At 41.4% G+C, this 18,722-nt stretch overlaps 1 protein-coding gene across 1 annotated transcript; it reads right to left on the reverse strand.

Moving 5' to 3' along the window:
• Positions 1 to 1,667: 1,667 nt before the first annotated feature.
• Positions 1,668 to 14,587, reverse strand: mtmr7a (myotubularin related protein 7a). Its single transcript, XM_031751462.2, has 14 exons — positions 14,428 to 14,587; positions 13,998 to 14,120; positions 13,694 to 13,856; positions 13,310 to 13,467; positions 13,099 to 13,227; positions 11,009 to 11,143; positions 8,871 to 9,003; positions 7,469 to 7,578; positions 5,386 to 5,511; positions 4,991 to 5,040; positions 4,706 to 4,906; positions 4,465 to 4,599; positions 4,192 to 4,318; positions 1,668 to 3,142 (listed from the first exon to the last, which is right to left on the reverse strand). The coding sequence occupies exons 1-14, from the start codon at positions 14,449 to 14,451 to the stop codon at positions 2,813 to 2,815; spliced, it is 1,944 nt and encodes a 647-aa protein (XP_031607322.1). The 5' UTR covers positions 14,452 to 14,587; the 3' UTR covers positions 1,668 to 2,812.
• Positions 14,588 to 18,722: the final 4,135 nt, after the last annotated feature.

An 18,722-nucleotide genomic window follows, 5' to 3' on the forward strand; every position in this document is an offset into this window, starting at 1 on the left:
CGTGACCAACTAAGTTCTAGTCTTGTGAGATACTCCAAGTTTTGATATTGATCCCAAACAGTCTCTGTATTACTGATACCATTAGCGATAATTTTAATTTATACCAGCAGCTTATGGACGATAGAGCAGTGTGTCATGATTTATAAAATTGATTAGCATCAATTTGCAAATTTTGAACACATTTTAATGGTCACTAAGTCGTCACAATAATTAGTTTACAAAACAAAAAAACATCATTGAGCTTTTCATGTATTTGAAACTGGGTTTTATTGGAGACCTGGAAGGTAAATGTGCCTGTCTCTGAAGCACTGTAGGTCAGCTTCTGTTGTTTAAATGTGATATGGGCAATAAATAAAACTGACATGACAGTCAACACAAAAACATTCAGACATCTTTCATAGTGCATGTTTGAGATATATATACATATATATCTATATATGTGTATATATATTTTAAAAACCAATATATATGCAATTCAGTGGGCTACATACTGAACTTAGAGGATAGAAACAAAGCCTCGATCCTATCATGCTAGTATCATCTGATACCAACACCAGCACTGATATAGATGCTATCAATATTTGGATTGATCTGCCCACCTCTACTATTCCCTTTCCATGTTCGTTACTATTCCTATTATAATTTTTAAAACTTTCTTTTGTTTTGCTTTGTTTAAACATAAAGAGGATTAAAAAATGATACTTAGGAAAACGCCAAAACAAAACTGGAAGCCAGCTAAAAGCTAAAAAATAGTTATATATAAACACATGAACAGTCGCAAGCCTGCAGTGTGGACCAAATCTGCCTCTTTTAGAAATTAAAGTTACTTATGTCCTTCCTTCACCTTATATGATAACCATTTGTCCCAGTCTTTTAAAATGTGCTTTTTGTCTTTGTTCAGTTTGTAGTTTGAGTTCTTGCAGCAGCAGGATCTCCTCAACAACAGTCAACCGCAGTCTTTACCTTCTGTTTTCAGCACTTAGCCAACTGTCTGTTCAGTTTTTAGTAGAGGTTTGGTTTAATCTGTACATTTTGGAAAGACTACAGTGACAAACCAAAAACTCACACCCATAATAAATAAAAACAGCTGAATGAGCCATGGAGCAGGACTGCTGGCGGTGGCAGCGCTTCAGGGTCTGGCTCCCCACCAGCACAGCTGTGCAGATGTTTGGCAACAACAAGGAGACTGAAGCCTTCATCATTCATCCCTAAAATGAGGGGCAGTCTTTACTGCCATTAACTTAACCTGACTGATGATGTAATGCAAATCTGTTTTATGGTGATTAAGTCCAAACATCAAATATATTGTTGTTTTCAGATTAAGGATTTGAGCCTTGCTGCTTTGTGTAAATAATGTCAGACTGTGCATTTATGAGGCAGCCTGCTCGAGTATCTGACTAGAGAAGCAAAATTAGATCAGGAGAACGGGTGACCTGAATACACAAAGGCTCTCTTTTTGTGCAGTGGCTGTATTTACTTATACTGTACTCCATTCATGAATGAGATACTGTAATCTGACTCTATTCCCACTTAAATAAAACAAGAACAAAGTAAGTATATGGCAGAAAACTGACTTAAATTGACATAAGTTTGCCTTTCGAGCACTTTTGCAAACCTATCTTGATCCAAATGAACAAATGAGGGCAGCGTCACAAAGCTTTGAGGCTTTTTTCTGGTATTTTTTTTTAATACAAGGACAGAATTTGGTATGACTCAGACATTTTAGACACTGAAAAAACAACAACAAAACAAGCATTTAAAGCGAGGTCAGAGGAGACAAAAATAGGTAATAGTACAAAAATATTTTCACATGCTTTGCTCGGTAATCTTTGCACTGTTCTTTAGCAGGAGTTCACCAAAACAATAATGGGTACTACACTACTATAGCAAGCAGCTTTACTGCCAGTTGGACAGCTGAGATAACACAAACACTCAAGGAGTCTCTGTTGGTCATCTGCTGCCCTAAGCAGCACCCTGTTTGTGTGTTCACTTGCTCCGGTAGTTCAGTCGTGCACTGATGTCGAAACACGCTGCACAGACGTTTATTAAATCACTTTGTCTTTTCAAAAGCTTCCTTTTACATCCCTTGGCGGTAAAACCCCGTGAAATCCTATAATATGCTGAAACATTGAGGAGTGGACCGCAAGGTGCTGAAAACAAACCACTGACCGCTGGTTATTACAGTGTAATGACTCCCAGCCCCAGCTGAGGTCACTGTGGGCTGCAGAGTGAGTTCACTTCAGTCATAAATATAGTCCTTTGGGGTTGAAGTGCTGCTACATTTGGGCATATCTGAATCACTGCTACTCTTTCAGCATTAAATGTTAACTAATACCATGTATTACTGGCCTTTGTTCAGAGCACACATCATGTCATTTTACACTGTTAAGGTGTTTACATTGTAAAGCAAAATATCTACTGAATACCCGCACGGGAGAGCAGAAGCAAAAGCAAATAGAAGCACTTAAATGGCTTATCATTAGAATTACAGTAAACTGCAGAGAGTCAGTCTTGCTCCTATTTTCTGGTGAATATGGATTAAAATGTCCAAAAATGTAAGCTTTCTTTGGACTCTTTAACTGAGACAAGGTTAAATACAGTCAGCTACAGGAAACAACTATGAACACGAAGGAATGCAGGAACACGGAAAGTCCACCATGCATGCAAACAAAAGTGCAAGCAAACCGTGCAACCCAAATAAGACCCGCACTGAAATTGGCCAATAGTCGGGTCACACGATCAACGTAATGGTAGTGTTTGTTCAGTGTTGCTCAGGTGACGTCTGGCCGGCGTTGCGCCTCCCACCCAATCCTCAGGCAGCCGAGTAGGCTGCCTCATCGGAGTCCGGATCCCTGGTGCTGTCCTCGCTGAGAGGTGAACGGCAGCTCAGGTCCGCGATCCCAGACTCCTGGTCGCTGCCGTTGGAGAAGCTGGCGTCAGATATTTGGTTTGTGCTCTTTGGCAGGAGGATGCTGTCTGGTCCTTTAGGCTGGCAGGGGCTGCCGGTGATGAAGCCGCCGGTGTAGTCCTGAGGAGTGTTGGCTAGACTGAGGTTGTTACCAGGAGCCCACACCGTGGGGCTCTTATCAAAGGTGGTTGCTTTGCAGGAATCACTGCACTCCTGCTCCAGCTGAGAAATCTTCTATTGATAGTGTAAGAAATGAAGACAACAGTCATTTCCTATAATCACAAAAACATCCAAGTGGAATTTTCTTTCTTTTCCCCTTTGACTTGTAGTATGAATTCACAGTGATCAGCTATAATATTAAATTCACCTCCCTAATATGAATGCAGCTGTCAAAACATCTGCGACCCATCCAGAGATAGGCTCCAGAACCCCTTAATAAAAGTGTCCTGTGGCATCACATTAGCATGGAATAATATTTATGTCAGAAGTTATCAAAAGGCTCCAAAACTTGCCCTAGAATATCCGATTTGAAAGATTTCTTCAGCTAATCCAGTGCCAGTTTTTAGTATATCCACTGCCACACAGCAAATGATATCCTTTGATAGTTAATTCAGCAAACTTCATTTTCCAAATTTTAAACAAAAAACTTTTAAAACAGCGCTAATTTTGCTGTAACTCAATTTAACACAGTTGTCGGTTCATGGCAAATCTGCTGCAGTGCTTGCAAAATAGACACTGTTGCACACATGATGGCCTTTTTGTGCGCAGGTTGTTAAATTTACTCGCAAGGAGTTACGTTTTTTTTCAGCATGCTGCACATACTGGAGAATTTGGGAAGGTCTGGGGAATTTGCTGGGCTGCATTATCCTGCTGGAAGAGGGAATATAACTGCCGTGTTGGGGTGAATGTGACCTGCAGCAAAGTTTAGGTCACTGGTTGCCAAAGTAACCAGTGACCTTTGAGCATCACACCACCTCAGCTAGTTTGACTTCCTCCCACAGGTCACCCTGACAGTATCTTCAGGTAAACACAACATATGTCAGTGTAAAAGAAAAAATGTGATCAGACAAGTCCTCCTTCTTTCATTACTTTGCACATGCATACCACAGTTTGTAGGACCACAGGAATCAACATGGGAATTCTGACTACTCTGCTGCTACATAGCAAGCTCCAAAACATTGTTTTATTATAGCCAGCATCAGGTTTTCAGCAATTTCTGTTACACCTATGACCTTTTTTAAATGGTTTTAAGCTTGTGGCTGATCAGCATAGCCCTGTCCTACCTGTGTGTGTGAAGTGAGCTGCTCTTCCAGCTGCTGTGTCTCCTCCTGGATGGCCCGTAGATAATCCTCTACGGATTGCCGTGGATGCATCCCATGGTCAAAACGGTTGTACAGCCCTTTCCAAAACCTCCACAAAGAAAGAGAAATGCATCAGCAGAATAAAATTTCAATGAATGTCTTTACCTTTCACATAATGATTATCTTCCTGATTACAGTGTATATACCAGGGTTCAAGTGATGCTGTGTGAGCTGATGCAGTTGGAGAGAACTTACTTAAAACTGTAGGGGGAGGTTGATGCACGGAGGAGCCCTTGAGTCTGGCTGTGGTTTGGCCTGTACAGAGGGTTGGTGTAGTCTGTACGGTTGGCCCATAGATAACTCCACAAAGAATGAGTCCTCTCATGCACTCTATGTGAAGTCCAAATGGAAGACAGGGAAATAAATATGAGAATAAAAGGTCAGGGGAAAGACAAAAATCTTCTCCCAACATGGTGTCTGCAGGTTTAAATCTCACCTCAGCTCTATCCTCTCCCTCTGGTTGTTTCCAATGAAGTTGCCAAACTGGCAGGAGTAGACGTGATTGTGTATAGCAATTAGAAACCTCTCGTTAAACTCAAAGGCACAGGGGAACTGCTCCATCAGCTGCCACACGCACTCCAGCAACTGATCAATGATGGGAGACACCTCTTTGGGGTCTCCAACCAAGTGTTTGCATCTGGAAAAGAGATGTATGGAATGAAGTCAGAAGATTTAAACCACATCCAGCAGATGCCATGAAAGTCATGTTTCAGAGGCAGACCTGTGAGAGAACCTGTGTCCAAATGAGACCCAGTCTTTTTCTATGAGAACCTAAATGCAGAAAGAAAAGTGTTAAAACACAAGCAAGATGACTTTGAGTCACGATTAAAAGGTTCAATCGGGAAGAACGACTGAACCTCCACACCCACTTTGTGGGGTAATTTTCCCCCCGACTCCAGGGGGACTTCTCAAAAGTAGGCTTCTCTGTTTTATTTATTTTTCTTGGTGTATTTCAAGTTAGCCAGTAAAGATTGCTTTGGATTAAACAAACAAGCAGCATGAGCCTATTATGACCCCCTATGATCTAAAGCCAGACTGCATTTGGATATATTAACATGATACCACTGAGCTGTAACCCTACTCTGTATCTGAAATTAAAAAAGCTCCAGCATGTACCATGAATCCTCTGAGGGTCCTGTAGTAGGGGTCCAGCAGCACACAGGCCACTGAACACACCTGAGAAGTACGGTCCCACCCATCTGAACAGTGAACAAGGACGCTGGTCCCCTCCTCTGCAACAGCCTACGCACAGACACACACACACACAGAGAAAGACAAATAAAACGTCCAAAATTAGATGTGGTGATTTTCCACTTGTGCACTATGCGTACCTCTGCTTTGCAGACAGACGCTATTTTACAGCAGCTGTGAGAAGAAAACCAGCCAGTCATCAGATCATTTTTAATCACAGGAACCCCATACTGACCTTTTACTAATCTTAGTGTATCACCTCCAATGGTTGAACCTGAGAGACGTGTTATTTAAAAAGTACAATCATGATGTTTTAATTAGAAGACCCCCACCATTTCTTTAATGATGTTTCTTTCTCCCTTGGATAATTTGGAATATTTTTAAAAACCACAGCAGCGCAGACAGTATCAGTTTCACTGTGTGTGTCTTTCTGTGTACATACATGATGGTATCATAACAAAATGTGGAGGTGGAGTAATCTGCTGTAGCTAAAAACACCACAAAGGTGGATTTGAGGTGCAGAAAGTATAAAACATGGAGGAAGTTCTGGATCTGAAGTGTGAAGCCAACACTGAAGTGTCTTAAACCTGCATTTTTTATAATGGCCAGCAGGGGGGCAACAATGTTGGCTTTCCAAAACACTCGTGGTTGTATAGGAGTGTATGGGAAAACGGTCCTCGGCTCGCCGTCTCTTTGACCCCAGTGAACATCTTCCTGTTAAATTTATAGGTTCAGTAATAAGTTTCAGGTAATATTGAATAAGACATAAAGTTAATTTTGTTGACACTGATCATTCTATGGATATGCTTGGTGCCAATCACACGCTGTTAGCCAATGAGCATACAGTTTTGCTGTCAGGCCTATCTCGTACTTGAAACATCCAAAACAACCCCCACTCTGCTGAGAACTTCATAACACGAGTTCACTAACCAACAGGTGATGTTGTAGTGCTTTTGTTTGCTACACCAACGTTTGCATTACAGTGGTCCCTCGCTATAACGCGGTTCACCTTTCGCGGCCTCGCTGTTTTGCAGATTTTTTTTGTGCAATTTTGTATGCTTTTTTTTTACAGTGCATTGTGTTCTGCTTCCTGATTGGCTGTAGACCACTGTCAATCAATCTCCTCCGTGCCGTGTCTCCTGTCCAGTACAGAATGCGCTCAGCTTAACAATTTTTACATAAATCTTCGATCACTAGCAGAGTGACTCTGAAGTGCTGTACTGTATGTTTGTAAGTTTTCTCCCCAACAAACACAACAATGTCGACAAAACATTTTGCACCGTTAAAGGCACCTGTGGTAGCAGCCAGAAGGCAGAGGAAGATGCTAACCATCGCACAAAAAGTTGGACTTCTGCACATGCTAAAGGAAGTTACTGTATTTTTCGGATTATAAGGCGCATTAAGCGAAACAAAACAGTCAGATAAGTCAAACTTTCCTCAACTCAGTCTTCTTGCTTCCTCCACTTCTGTACCATTGATTGAATTCTCTGGCAGCTGCTCTATTCCCATGTTCTGCACCTGAAAACGGTTTGATCTTTGCTTTCATTCTATAATACTGGACTTATTTTTCTACGAAGGCTTGAACTTTGAGAGTGTTTAAACAAGAGAGAAAAACGTGAAAATGTTCATGCCTGTCTGAGAAGTGTATAAAGTGTGTAGTGAGGGGTTTTAAAACATCTATAATAATTGTAAAAAATAAAGTTGGCTACTTCACGGATTTCACCTATTGTGGGTTATTTTTAGAATGTAACTCCTGCGATTAACGAGGGACCGCTGTACATTGTAATGAGATGATAAATATGATAACCACTTCATCTGTCAGTGGTTGTGGCTCATCCGTGTAAATCTGGGGGACAGCCTCAAGGGCTTCTCGTATCGTCCCTGCACAGATGGATGATGTCGGTTTAACACAGACACACAGAAGATACAGGACACAAACAAACCCACACCTAAACCAATATCGAGTGCAACGGTGAGGCAGACAGTGAGGATTAGCATCCAGACTGACCTTGGCGATGAAGATGCCTGCATCCAAAACAGCTTTGATGTGCTTCATCCAGCCTGAGCTCTCCAGACCCTCCAGGAAGTCAGACATGGAGGGGGAACGCAGCTCACACACTGTAACCACAACACAGCTGTCTCACTGTCAGGAAACACGGAGCATACCTGATTGCAGGACTTTATTAAAACCTCACAGAACAGCAGCAGAGACAAGTTTACAGGGAGTCTGTGCACGCTGAGACAACATATGGGTCACCCGAGCATATTTTATTTTTTTAAAGCAGATTCTGTTTATCTTCTCATGTTATTTGTTCCCACTGGCGATGGCTTTGTACACACCAGCGACAGCCACTTGGGGATGAGCAATATAAAACCACTTCAGTTCACTTATTCAACTGCCATCAATTTGCCCAGACAGTAATGGTTCCCCAGAGGATGAATCCTTTTCATTTTAATGATGCACTAACTTTTCCCTCTAGTGCCAACGGCTGCAGGCTCACTGTGTCGTTTCATTATAAAAATGTATTTAAATTATTTTATAAAAATTTTCCATCGTCAGATATTTGCAGGTTCACTCACAGGCAGCGTGACACGAACTCAATCGAACTCAGCTGATGAGGCTATATTACACTAATGGTCATAAATCGCCTTTAGATAACTGTAACCCTCAGATTACTCACTGAGGTGTGGACAAAGTGTTTTTTTTTGTTGATACTACATCAGTTTGCTGACCTGTAATGATAACAGAGAAGCAGGTGAACGGGTTCATTTTAGCCTCTAAGGTTTTGTAACACTTTGCACAGTGGACTTGCACTAAGAAGAAATGTTTGAGGCTTTGCTGTCAGGCGGGAGGGGGGTCTTCTTAATCTTATTGAAGTGTGCAACCGGGCAGAGAGAGGAAGGCAGAGGGCAGATGTGAAAGGGCAAGGCACTGTCTCCGGCATTTAAAGACTTCCCTTGTGCTGCCAGTGGGCAAAGAGTTATCACAACTGAGAGCAGCTATAACTTTTCAGGCTTGAAATCGCATCATTCTCACGCCCTCTGTCTCTCTTTGGGGGATAATGTCCGGGGTTTTGTCCGCTCCGGGAAACCAAAATAGCTCTGAAATAAAACCCAGATGGATTCAAAGTCTTCCTAGGAGCACCCCTGCACAATACCCAGAAATTCTCCTGTGGGCTCATTTGAGGCCTGATTCCAGCACAGTTCACTCTGCGTGACTGCATATGAAAAAACCCCGCTCTGCTTTAGTAATGTGACGACGCGGCCAATTTAAACAGACAATGCCAGAACGTTTGTGTAAAATATGATGTGGTGAAACATTTTTGACAGTCTTGACAGCATTTCTGACAGCAAATAAAAAAACAGTTCAAGCTGTCATTATAGCAAAATGATAATTACACAGTAATTACCTTCCAGCATTTTCTGCTGGCTGTTCCTCATGACGTGGATGTTCTCGATCCCAACGAACTGGAATTTGATGTTGGAGTAGTTGTCTTCGTTTTCGTACCCTTTTCCTGCAGCTCGGTTTGCGATCGCATTCAGCTAAAAAAAAAAATTCTGTCAGTTTGTTATCCAGCTGTCATTCAAGACTCCTGACAATCTGTAATGTCAGAAAGAGGCTGGTTTTACATCTTATAGTAGCAATACTGGACTACAGTAACATAGTGTATCTAAAACTTATTTCCCTCCTCCCATTATACATAAAAAGGAAGAATCAGACTTTAGCATCAAGTTGATTAAACTTGTGGGATATTGATCCTGACAGTTGGGTAGCAGAAGGTACTGTTAATCACTTTGGCTGCTTTGGTGTTCATTAAATTGACAACAGGTACACTAGAGGGGCAACAATGAGAAAACCCCCCACATCAGGAATGATTTTACAGATGGGAGCCACAGACATTTTCATTCATTATTTTTTCACAACTTATGCATTTAGCTAGATGCACTGCATCTAACATGAGGGGTCCAACTCTTCCACGATGGCACATCAATCAGAAGATTTGCTGTGTCTCGCAGCTAAGTCTAAAGAGCATGGAGGAGATTCCAGAGCTGGACAGGGCCATAGAAGGTCCTTAACCCATCAGCAGGACGTTTATCTGCTTTTTTGTGGAAGGGGCAACAGGAAGGGCACGAGGAAGACCAGAGGGCCCGACATCCTTTAGCGGGCTCTGTGCTCACTGTCCAGCACCATGGAGCTCAATTGGCCACAGAATACCAGAATTGGTAGGTATACCACTCGCGATTAGAACATGCTGTAGGTATTAAAGGTCCTGTGCTGTAGTGGTTTGAATCACATCTATCTAATAGACTTCAATTTATTCATGTAAATGAAGAGTCCTCCTCACACATTAAGGTTAATTATGGCGTTCCACAGGGTTCTGTGCTGGGACCAATTCTGTTTCCATTATGCATGGTTCCCTTAGGCAGTATCATTAGAGGGCGTAGCATACATTTTCACTGCTGTGCAGATGACACACAACTTTATTTATCCATGAAGCCAGAAAACACACAACAATTAGTTATCTGAAGGAATGTCTTCAAGACATAAAGACTTTGATGGCCTCTAATTTTCTGCTTCTAAATTTAGATAAACCTTAGGTTATTGTACTCGACCCTAAAAATCTTAGAAATATGGTATCTAACCAGATGCTTATTCTGGATGGCATTACCTTGGCCTCCAGTAACACTTCAAGGATGCTTGGGAGTTGTTTTTCACCAGGCTTTGTCACTCAAAATGCATATTAAACAAATAGAGGGCAAATGGCAAGACAATAATAGATCGAGACAAATGTAGGACTGATCCTGTAGAAGCAATGTGTGGGTGAGGCTGTGCTTTTGTACATATAATCACATTTTAAAATCCACTGTGTTGGCATAAAGAATAAAGAGTCAATGAAAATATATTTCTTGGGGTAATAACAGATGAGAGACTTAATCGGAGAGCACACATAAGATATATTCATTCCAAAGTATCAAGCATACTAAGCAAGGCAATGCTGGCATTTACTGTGCATCACTCCATGTTCTCTACCGTTCGCTGGTTTCACCTTAAGCTGTTGTGCAGAAGTCTGGAATCAGAGGAATTATACAAACTCACTATTCTTACAGTTTGAAATACTGAAATTTGCAGATCTAATGGAATTCCAAACAGCACAATTTCTGAAGAAAGGAAAAATGATGAACTTCAGTAGATGTCTCTGTTTTTATCAAGTTGTTATTTCATGCTTATTGGATTGTAGAATTAACTCTTCAAAACTGGAGGCATTGGCTTTGCTGTGTAGAGGCAAAGTTATGGTGATCTAGAAGCAAAGCAAACTACTGAGTTCAGACTCTTTCAGAGGCAAAATTACATAAAATGCATATGTTGCAGAAACATTGCCATTAATACTGATCATATAACACCTAGCAGAGATCTGGGATGTTTGTAAAGCGTTTGCTGTGAGATCTTCAGCCGGCAGAGCACAGTCTGGAAAAATAAATCCCACCTGAATATACAGTTGATGCTTTAAACACTTGCAGGCCTTTCCTTTAGATACAAAGGGCTCACCTTAGGCCTGGTATCCACCACATACATGAAGTCACTGCGGGGATTGGACCTCAAGATGGCCTCAAGCATCTGTTCATCCTCCAGGCAGCGAGCGCTGAAACCTGACAGGGGCTGGCTGCTGCGGCAGATGGCAGCCTGGGAGGAAGCAAGAGGAGCTAGGCTTCATACGGGGACTCTTCCTCATCAGTTCACAACACTCAGTGCACACGCACAATAAACAATCTAATATATGAGAATTAGGACGAGTTGAAATTCACAGTACTTTTCCTTTCCCTGCATGTTCAATTTAAATTATTCAACCACACAGTTTCTCATATCTCCACATTTAATAGCAACATGGGAAATAGCCAGAGATCACTGTGCGGCTCTCCCCTTGGGCACATGAACTAAAGTGGAGCTCTTTGTATGCGCTGAACTCCACAAGCAGGACCCTGAACCCTGGGAAGCTGACCTCACACTCATAAAGCACTCCTAAACGTCGAATTATGGATTAATAAGATAAATTATGAACACTTTGGCTTTTTCTTGTGTCAGATATACGACTTTCACAAATACGAAGCCAAGATCAGGGAGACAGTAATGATTCATGCTGTTATTTAATGACCAAATGGACGTCTGTCTTGCTTTATTTTATTTTTTTTATAGACTTGTAACACCCGGCCGTGTTGAAGAAGAGGAACAGTATTAAGGCCATATCAGACACGGGATACATAACATTCCTGCTGAATCTTCAGTCAAGTGATTCGTAAATTGGTCACTTTTATTCAAATGTTTGTCAAAGCTTCATTCAGACACGACGCTGACAGTCTACGGTACGTATTATGTACTGTGTACAACTGTGAGTTTTATTAGCTTTTGAAACAGATGAGACAACTAATAAACTTTAAACTCAGCTCATCTACTGTCAGATCCCAGTTGATCTGGTGTCCGTTTCAGGGACATTTTAATATAAGTAATGGATTATAGTAAAATAGGAAAGACTTCTATAAACAGCTGGAAGCGACATAATAATTTCAGGCCCAGTTAAGTCCTTGCCAACATTCATTCTTTGTCCGACCTGCCACAGGCTCTGCGATACCGAAAACCCGAACCTTAATAATATTTCAGTCTGTGCTAGATCTGAAATTGTAGACCAAAGCCAATGAGAAGGAGTTGAAGGAGAATCGCGCCTCTCTTTATTGCTTTTTAGGGCATGCTTTAAAACAAGCACTCCTTTTAGTGACCTGAGCAGGATGCAGAGGTGACACACCCAGCTGTAGTCAACTATTGGCCCAACATACATTCACATTTGTGTTGAAAGTGTCAATATTACCAGCTCTAAAACAGTAAGTTTGTCTCAGGTTTTATAGAAAGGTTCCCAGGGTGGGATTCACTCATAAACCTCACATGATCAAATGTCATCAGATTAACATAAATGAGCTTTGAAAACACTTCTTAACCTCCACGATTGGCACATCCCAGCATATCTCACCTACTCCATCAGCAGCCTGTCATATCTTACCCCTGCTAAAAAACACATTTATTAAGAAGGCAAAACACATTATCAACCATCTTAACCACATTTTGTCACGAAGTTGCTCTCACTATCTCTTTTTTGGCATTATTAAAGCTATCTGAACCTGAATACGTGACATCAGACAAATCATACTTTAAATACAGAACCTGGTGCTTTTTCTCTACCAGCCAATCATCATGCAGATGCTGCTTTCACATGGAAATGGGAAAAATTTCCTGACAGCAGTGACTCATGTTTGCTTTGGGGGGGGGTGACTTTCAAAGCCTTTTTTCTTTCCGGTTTCCCCTTTTCTCTCTCTCTTTTTTGGTGAAACATGAACTTTTGCATCTTAAGAACAGACCAATCAGCTTTTCTCATAAGTCACTTCTGCTGCTAAAAAGGTCCAAGTGAAGCATTCAAAACTTATTTTATATACCTGTAAATAATCTCTTACCTCAGCTCCTGCAAAATGTTTTCGTTGTGCAGGACTGGAGATATTAGCTCTGTTAGCATCACTTCATATCCCTTGTATTACTATGGGGCAGATTAGAAGTGTATGGAAAATAAAAAGAGAAATACTCTGCAATAAACTTACATGATTGTCTTTGCAGTAGTATGACAGGGCAGGAAATCTGCCCCTGCTTCTGAATTTGGAGCTCCCCACTATGACCGGTGGTGTGGCACTCTCGGGTACAAACAGGTCAGCAGGGTAAGTGTCACTTACCTTTAGAAAAAAAGACCAAACAAACCTTTAAGCATAGCTGTCCATATTAGGATGAATGTGCATCTAAGGCCAGCTCACTGACCTTGTAGTGTTGGTTAACTGGGGAGAGTTTCCACAGAGAGTTTGGGAGTCCCATTCTGCTGTAATCAGCCTTGAGGTCCAAGAAGTCCCATTCCTGTCGTCTCTCCTTCTCATCAACATTTGGCTTATAGGCGAAGCAGTAGAGCTCGTCATAACTCTCTGCAACGCAAAACAGGGGCTAAAGGCTGATGAGCACAACCTACACTTTGTTTCAGTCCAAAAGGCCAAAGTGTTGCAAAAGCAGAGGAGATGAAAACTAGATCAAATGAGCAGATTAGGGAGGCAGAATATTTACAGTGGTACAGAAATGCTGGCATAAAGAAAAAAGAAGATAATCAAAGAGGAATCCAGTCCAAGCCTCTGCTGACATAATGACACAGCTCACCTGGCTGGGAGAGCCGCTGCAGGGACAGATGAATATCGTGGCATTCCTGTTCTTTAGAAATGATAAAATGAAGAACCTGGAAGTTCTTGCAGTGAATAAGCAGAGGACATCCTGAAGGAGTTGCAGCCAGTTTGTCCACACTGCACACCAAACTGTGAAGTACCTGAGCAAAGGTTAAAAAAAACAAATTTACTCAAGTATGCTTTGCAGCATTGTAAAATGTTAGTCTTGCAGCCTGCTGGTGACGCACACTTAACATTTGTTCTCTTCAAACTGACTGCTTATCACGGGCTGTGATCCCTACCCATGTTTCATTGCGCACTCCGGCCTCGCTCTCCACAAAGATGGTGTGTGTGGCAGTCAGGTACAGGGTGCCCACCCTCCTCCTTCTGTGGGAGATTCTGTCAAGCAGCTTGACATTCTCCACCTGGAAGGGGGGAGAGGAAGGACAGCATCAAAACAGCTTCATCCTCTGCACATCCAACGACCGCTCACGCGTGTTTGACACAGCTGCACATATGTGTGATCTGACAGAGAAACACATCCTCAAAGCAGTGACCTTACTGCCAACGTGGCGAACACAGCAGCACGCGTCCTTTTGATTGAAACAGATGTTTGTCTTATTTATTTGACTTGATTTAATCTGAGAATGCGCACGACGCTTTGCTGCTGGAGCGCCAGTGGCGGTACAGTGCGGAAATGTAGCAAATCACTGCAACCAGACCCGCGGTTACCTTTGGCAGTCGGATGTGCTCCATCGGCAGCTAAACTTCCAGCCACGGCTAAACTACCAGCACTAGAACATGTGCACAACAGTGTTATAAAAGGCGTTAAATTGGCTCATAAGGTTGAAGCTGTCCGTCAGTAGCTCTCAGGTTAAGCAGCCATAATATTGCTATTGCCTGAGCTGACTTCAGCGCATGGTCCTAAAGCCCGCTCAGTGTCGGGCTGTTACCGTCACGGTTGTGAACATAGACAGTAGATAAAAGATGGAAACAGCTTTGTGTCTGAAAAGTGAACCCAACACAGAAGAGCCCTGAACATCATTCATTTTAAAGGCGAACAGAGGGCGACAACCTCAGTGAACGCTGACCTGATGACTTTACAAGCTCAGGCACTGGTTTCAGGTCATACTGAATCAGGGGCCTAATTTCCAGGGGGGTTAGGGGGGTTATGACCCCACCCAATAATCAGACCCAACCAATATAACCCCCCCAATAAAATTATGAATTATCTTGCATAAATAGGTTTTTGATTTTCTTTACTCATTTCAGGTATTACCAGCAAAATAGTTGCATGTTTAATCATCTGGGAATTTACCCAGATTTATTTATTTATTTAGACAGAGATCTTGACACCCCCAATGTTCAGCACAAAGTTACGCCGATATACTGAATAGTCTAAGGAGCTTGGAAAGAAAAGCATCTGGACTTCTTTAAGATGCTTGAAGCTTCTTGGATGAGAGGTGAAACATCTTCAAGCAACTTAAGGAAGTCCAGAGTCTTTCCAAACTCTTTCCAGACTCTTTCCATGAGCTTGGACTGGATGACTGGGAACCTTCACAGACATACGTCATACTGAATAGTTCTGGAAAAATACATAGTTTGCGGAAAAGGCTCCAATCCCTATAAAATAAGTTCTGCTAAACTGTCCCCAAGACTACAATTTTGGACCATTTTTACTGGAATTATCTGACAAATATGTATTTATGTGTGGTGAAAACCACCATTTATCACTAACTAAAAAGTATACATGTCTGTGTGATACACTGGTGCAGTTTATGGATGCTGCTTGCTAACCAAGCTTGCTAGCATAACATGTGAATTATACATTTGTGTAATCGTAACTTACACCATAACTGGAACTAATTTTAACTAACGTTAACCTTTCTGTAACTTGATGTGTACCTGTCAGGAATTTAACTACACTTTGGGTCGATGCATAATTTACGACTTGAATGTTGTGGAAGTTTGCGGTGTAGGGATAAACAGAGTTTATGGTTACTACATAAATTAGGACATAGATTTTATGCAAAAGTCTAAATCAAGCTTTTGCATTTCACCTTCTGGCTTCAAAAATATAACATGGCTGCAGCCAGAATGTTAATGTTGAAGCTTCAAAAAACACAGTTCAAAACAAATAGAGGATATCACTGTGAGTGTGTCCATCTTTTATGTACAGTTCATGAAGGCTCCCTAAACATCCTCTCAAAGTGTCAAAAACTAATTTTTCTTAACGTTTCTTGAAGCTGACAGTTCTTGTACCCTTTATAGAACTATACAGCAACTTTCTCTGAAAGATATTTAACTTTTAGAGAACCTTTAAGCAACATTTTCAGGAAATGTTCAGGAAATGTTCCCTGCAGGAACAAAAAAAAGATTTGGCAAAAATACTCCTTAGAAAATGATCCTGCATTTTTAAAGGAACTTTAAGGGAACATTAACTAAAGGTCAAGAAAATGACATACATTTACCAATTTCAGTTTATTTAAAAGGAAAATGTGCACATTTTTATCGGATTGATCGTTTATGTTGTAAATTGGTCGTCATGAATTTAAGAAAGGATTTACACTCAGCATGTCCAGTTGATCCAGTCAGTTTGCTGGTGTGGACAGACCACGCACTGCTTAAACTGGTTTGAATTTCTCTTGTTAGTCGAGTGTTTTAAGTGATTCTGGTGGATTAGACCAGCTGAAGTATATGTGAAGCTCTGTTGCCACAGACACTTTGGCATGTCAAAACAAGAAAATCAGAGATGAGACTTGAGATGAGACTGCATTCCTCCGATGTGAACCATTTCCAGGGAGCCAGCTGGTACTGTGTGTGAAATCTTTGCACGAGGTTGGAAAAATAAATGACAAAGTATTGCGATAACAAAAAGGGCCAGGGTAGAGAGGAACTGAGGAGAACATGTCTAATCAGGCACAGTTACATCCTGGTGGTTTGATATTTGAAGGTTTATTAGATACCCTAATCATTATGACTGGTTATCATTAGCTCTGATATGCAGGTTTCTTTTTTACCAAGTTTCTTCATTCTGCATTATGAGGACATTTTTAATACTACACCGAGACAATCGATACTTGATTTGGAAATATCGTGCACTAAACTCTGTCCTCTCTCTCTATTTAAACACCACTGTCATTTGCTTGACACCAGCCTGAAAGCAAAGCAAAACCTGATGTAATTTGTGCAAAATAAGGATGATAAATGGCCTCACATGTCGATGATTAGCAGACAGGATACAATACTGTGCATTCTGTCTAAGTATTGACTATGCACAGATTGATTATTATAGTTAAAGCTATTATGAGTACAAAGACAGATGGGCCCCACATGATTTGAAATTGGATGCTATATGAGCCTCCACTCCCATTTCACTTTATCAAGTTCTGCAGACATCTTTATAGTTTTGGCAACTCATACCAAAACTCAAGCGAGCATTTCTGTATTTTTATCATCTGCAGCCCAGCGTACACCAGTGAGAAGCAGCGCCCATCAGTTGCCGGGTAATAACCAGAAAAGAAAACAGAATAAAAGCAGTAAAACTAACCAGGAGGGATTTGTGACTTAGTGACTCCTGATACATTCATGCATGAGAAATTCTCCCTGAAAACAAAACAAAACTTTATTGTGAAATTAGTATAAAGAAAGTTCATTTCTAATGTCACACTTCGGCAGAGACGAGCCAGCACATATAATTAAAAGAATCCAACAAGTTATGTGTTTTATTATCGATGTGTGTCCAGTAGTTGTAATTGCCAAACACCCAATATGTATTTAATGTTGCGAAATTGCCTAGAAAACCATCCAGCTTTGTGGGAACATTTGTTTGGAAGTCATTTTCACTCGAGGGTCTCAAACATGATACTTGAATAGTGCTGATCACGCTTAAAAGAATCTGCTGCGATTGGCAAATATGCTGCAAGAAACATCTGATGGCTTGAGTCCTTGTATCATGACCCACATTCAACACTTAAAGCATGGACGTTTGTGATTTTTGACATTCTCTGCAGGAGTGTGACCCACTAAAACAACTGTCTACAGCGCACAGTGACCCAGATACAGACAGGAAATCACTTTCAGTAGAGCTCCGAGTGACTTTTCCTTCAGCAGAAGTCTTTGTAGCTCATAAAAACAGCATTATGTCAAATTAAGAACAGGTAATGTCTTCGGGCTCGAGTCCCCAGACTGTTCTTGAAAAGCAATATAAAGAGGCTTTACGCCATTTCATGAAATTCGGCATCTAAACCACTCCGGCCTTCTAAGCAACCTAACCTAACCCGAGTTTCTCCTTTGACTTTACAGTAAGCTACACGATGATGCTGGTTCAGCTCAGTATCTGATCTACAGCAGCAGCATTTTAACACACTGGTTTGCCACACTGAACTTTTCTTTGCTCTTTTTGTTGTTTTCTTATTTGAAATCAAAAATCATGTCTTGTTTTTCATTACTTCAGGTTATCAGAGGCATCCTCCAACCCTGTAACTTTGGCGTTTTCACATAAATGTGTCCTCCTCTCCCAGGCATTTATGTTTTAAATCTGGGCATCTCTGTAATTGCAGCCTGGCTTATCAATAATTGTTCACTCTAACATTTCCTGGTCACAGTAGTGTTAACTGGACCGTGTTAACAAGTCCTGCTATCTGCAAGACAAACACCACTCAATCTGTTGACCACCACGATCACGTTTTTGGAGCTGGGTCACTCAGCCATCAGGGCATCCAATTGGCTTCACACAATTAGCACATGTCAACAATGAAATACAGCGCGCTCGGTGGGTCCTTTCCATCCTTTCCATGGTTACAGTGTAAACAGTATGTGAGGAAAGCTCGTCCATTCCTAAAAGCACCAAAAAACACAGTTTAAAAAAGAAAAAAAAAATTGCTTTAACCCTCAGTTTGGTTCATATGAATGTGAAGAGCATGAGCATTAAATGCTGTGTCTCCTGTTAGCGCACTACTAAAGAAAACCTTTGCTTTCCCATCAGCATGCCGGTCAGCTAATCCGCCCCTGCAGCCAAGGCTCGG

Source organism: Oreochromis aureus, linkage group 2, assembly GCF_013358895.1.
Source record: "Oreochromis aureus strain Israel breed Guangdong linkage group 2, ZZ_aureus, whole genome shotgun sequence".
Lineage (NCBI taxonomy): Eukaryota > Metazoa > Chordata > Actinopteri > Cichliformes > Cichlidae > Oreochromis > Oreochromis aureus.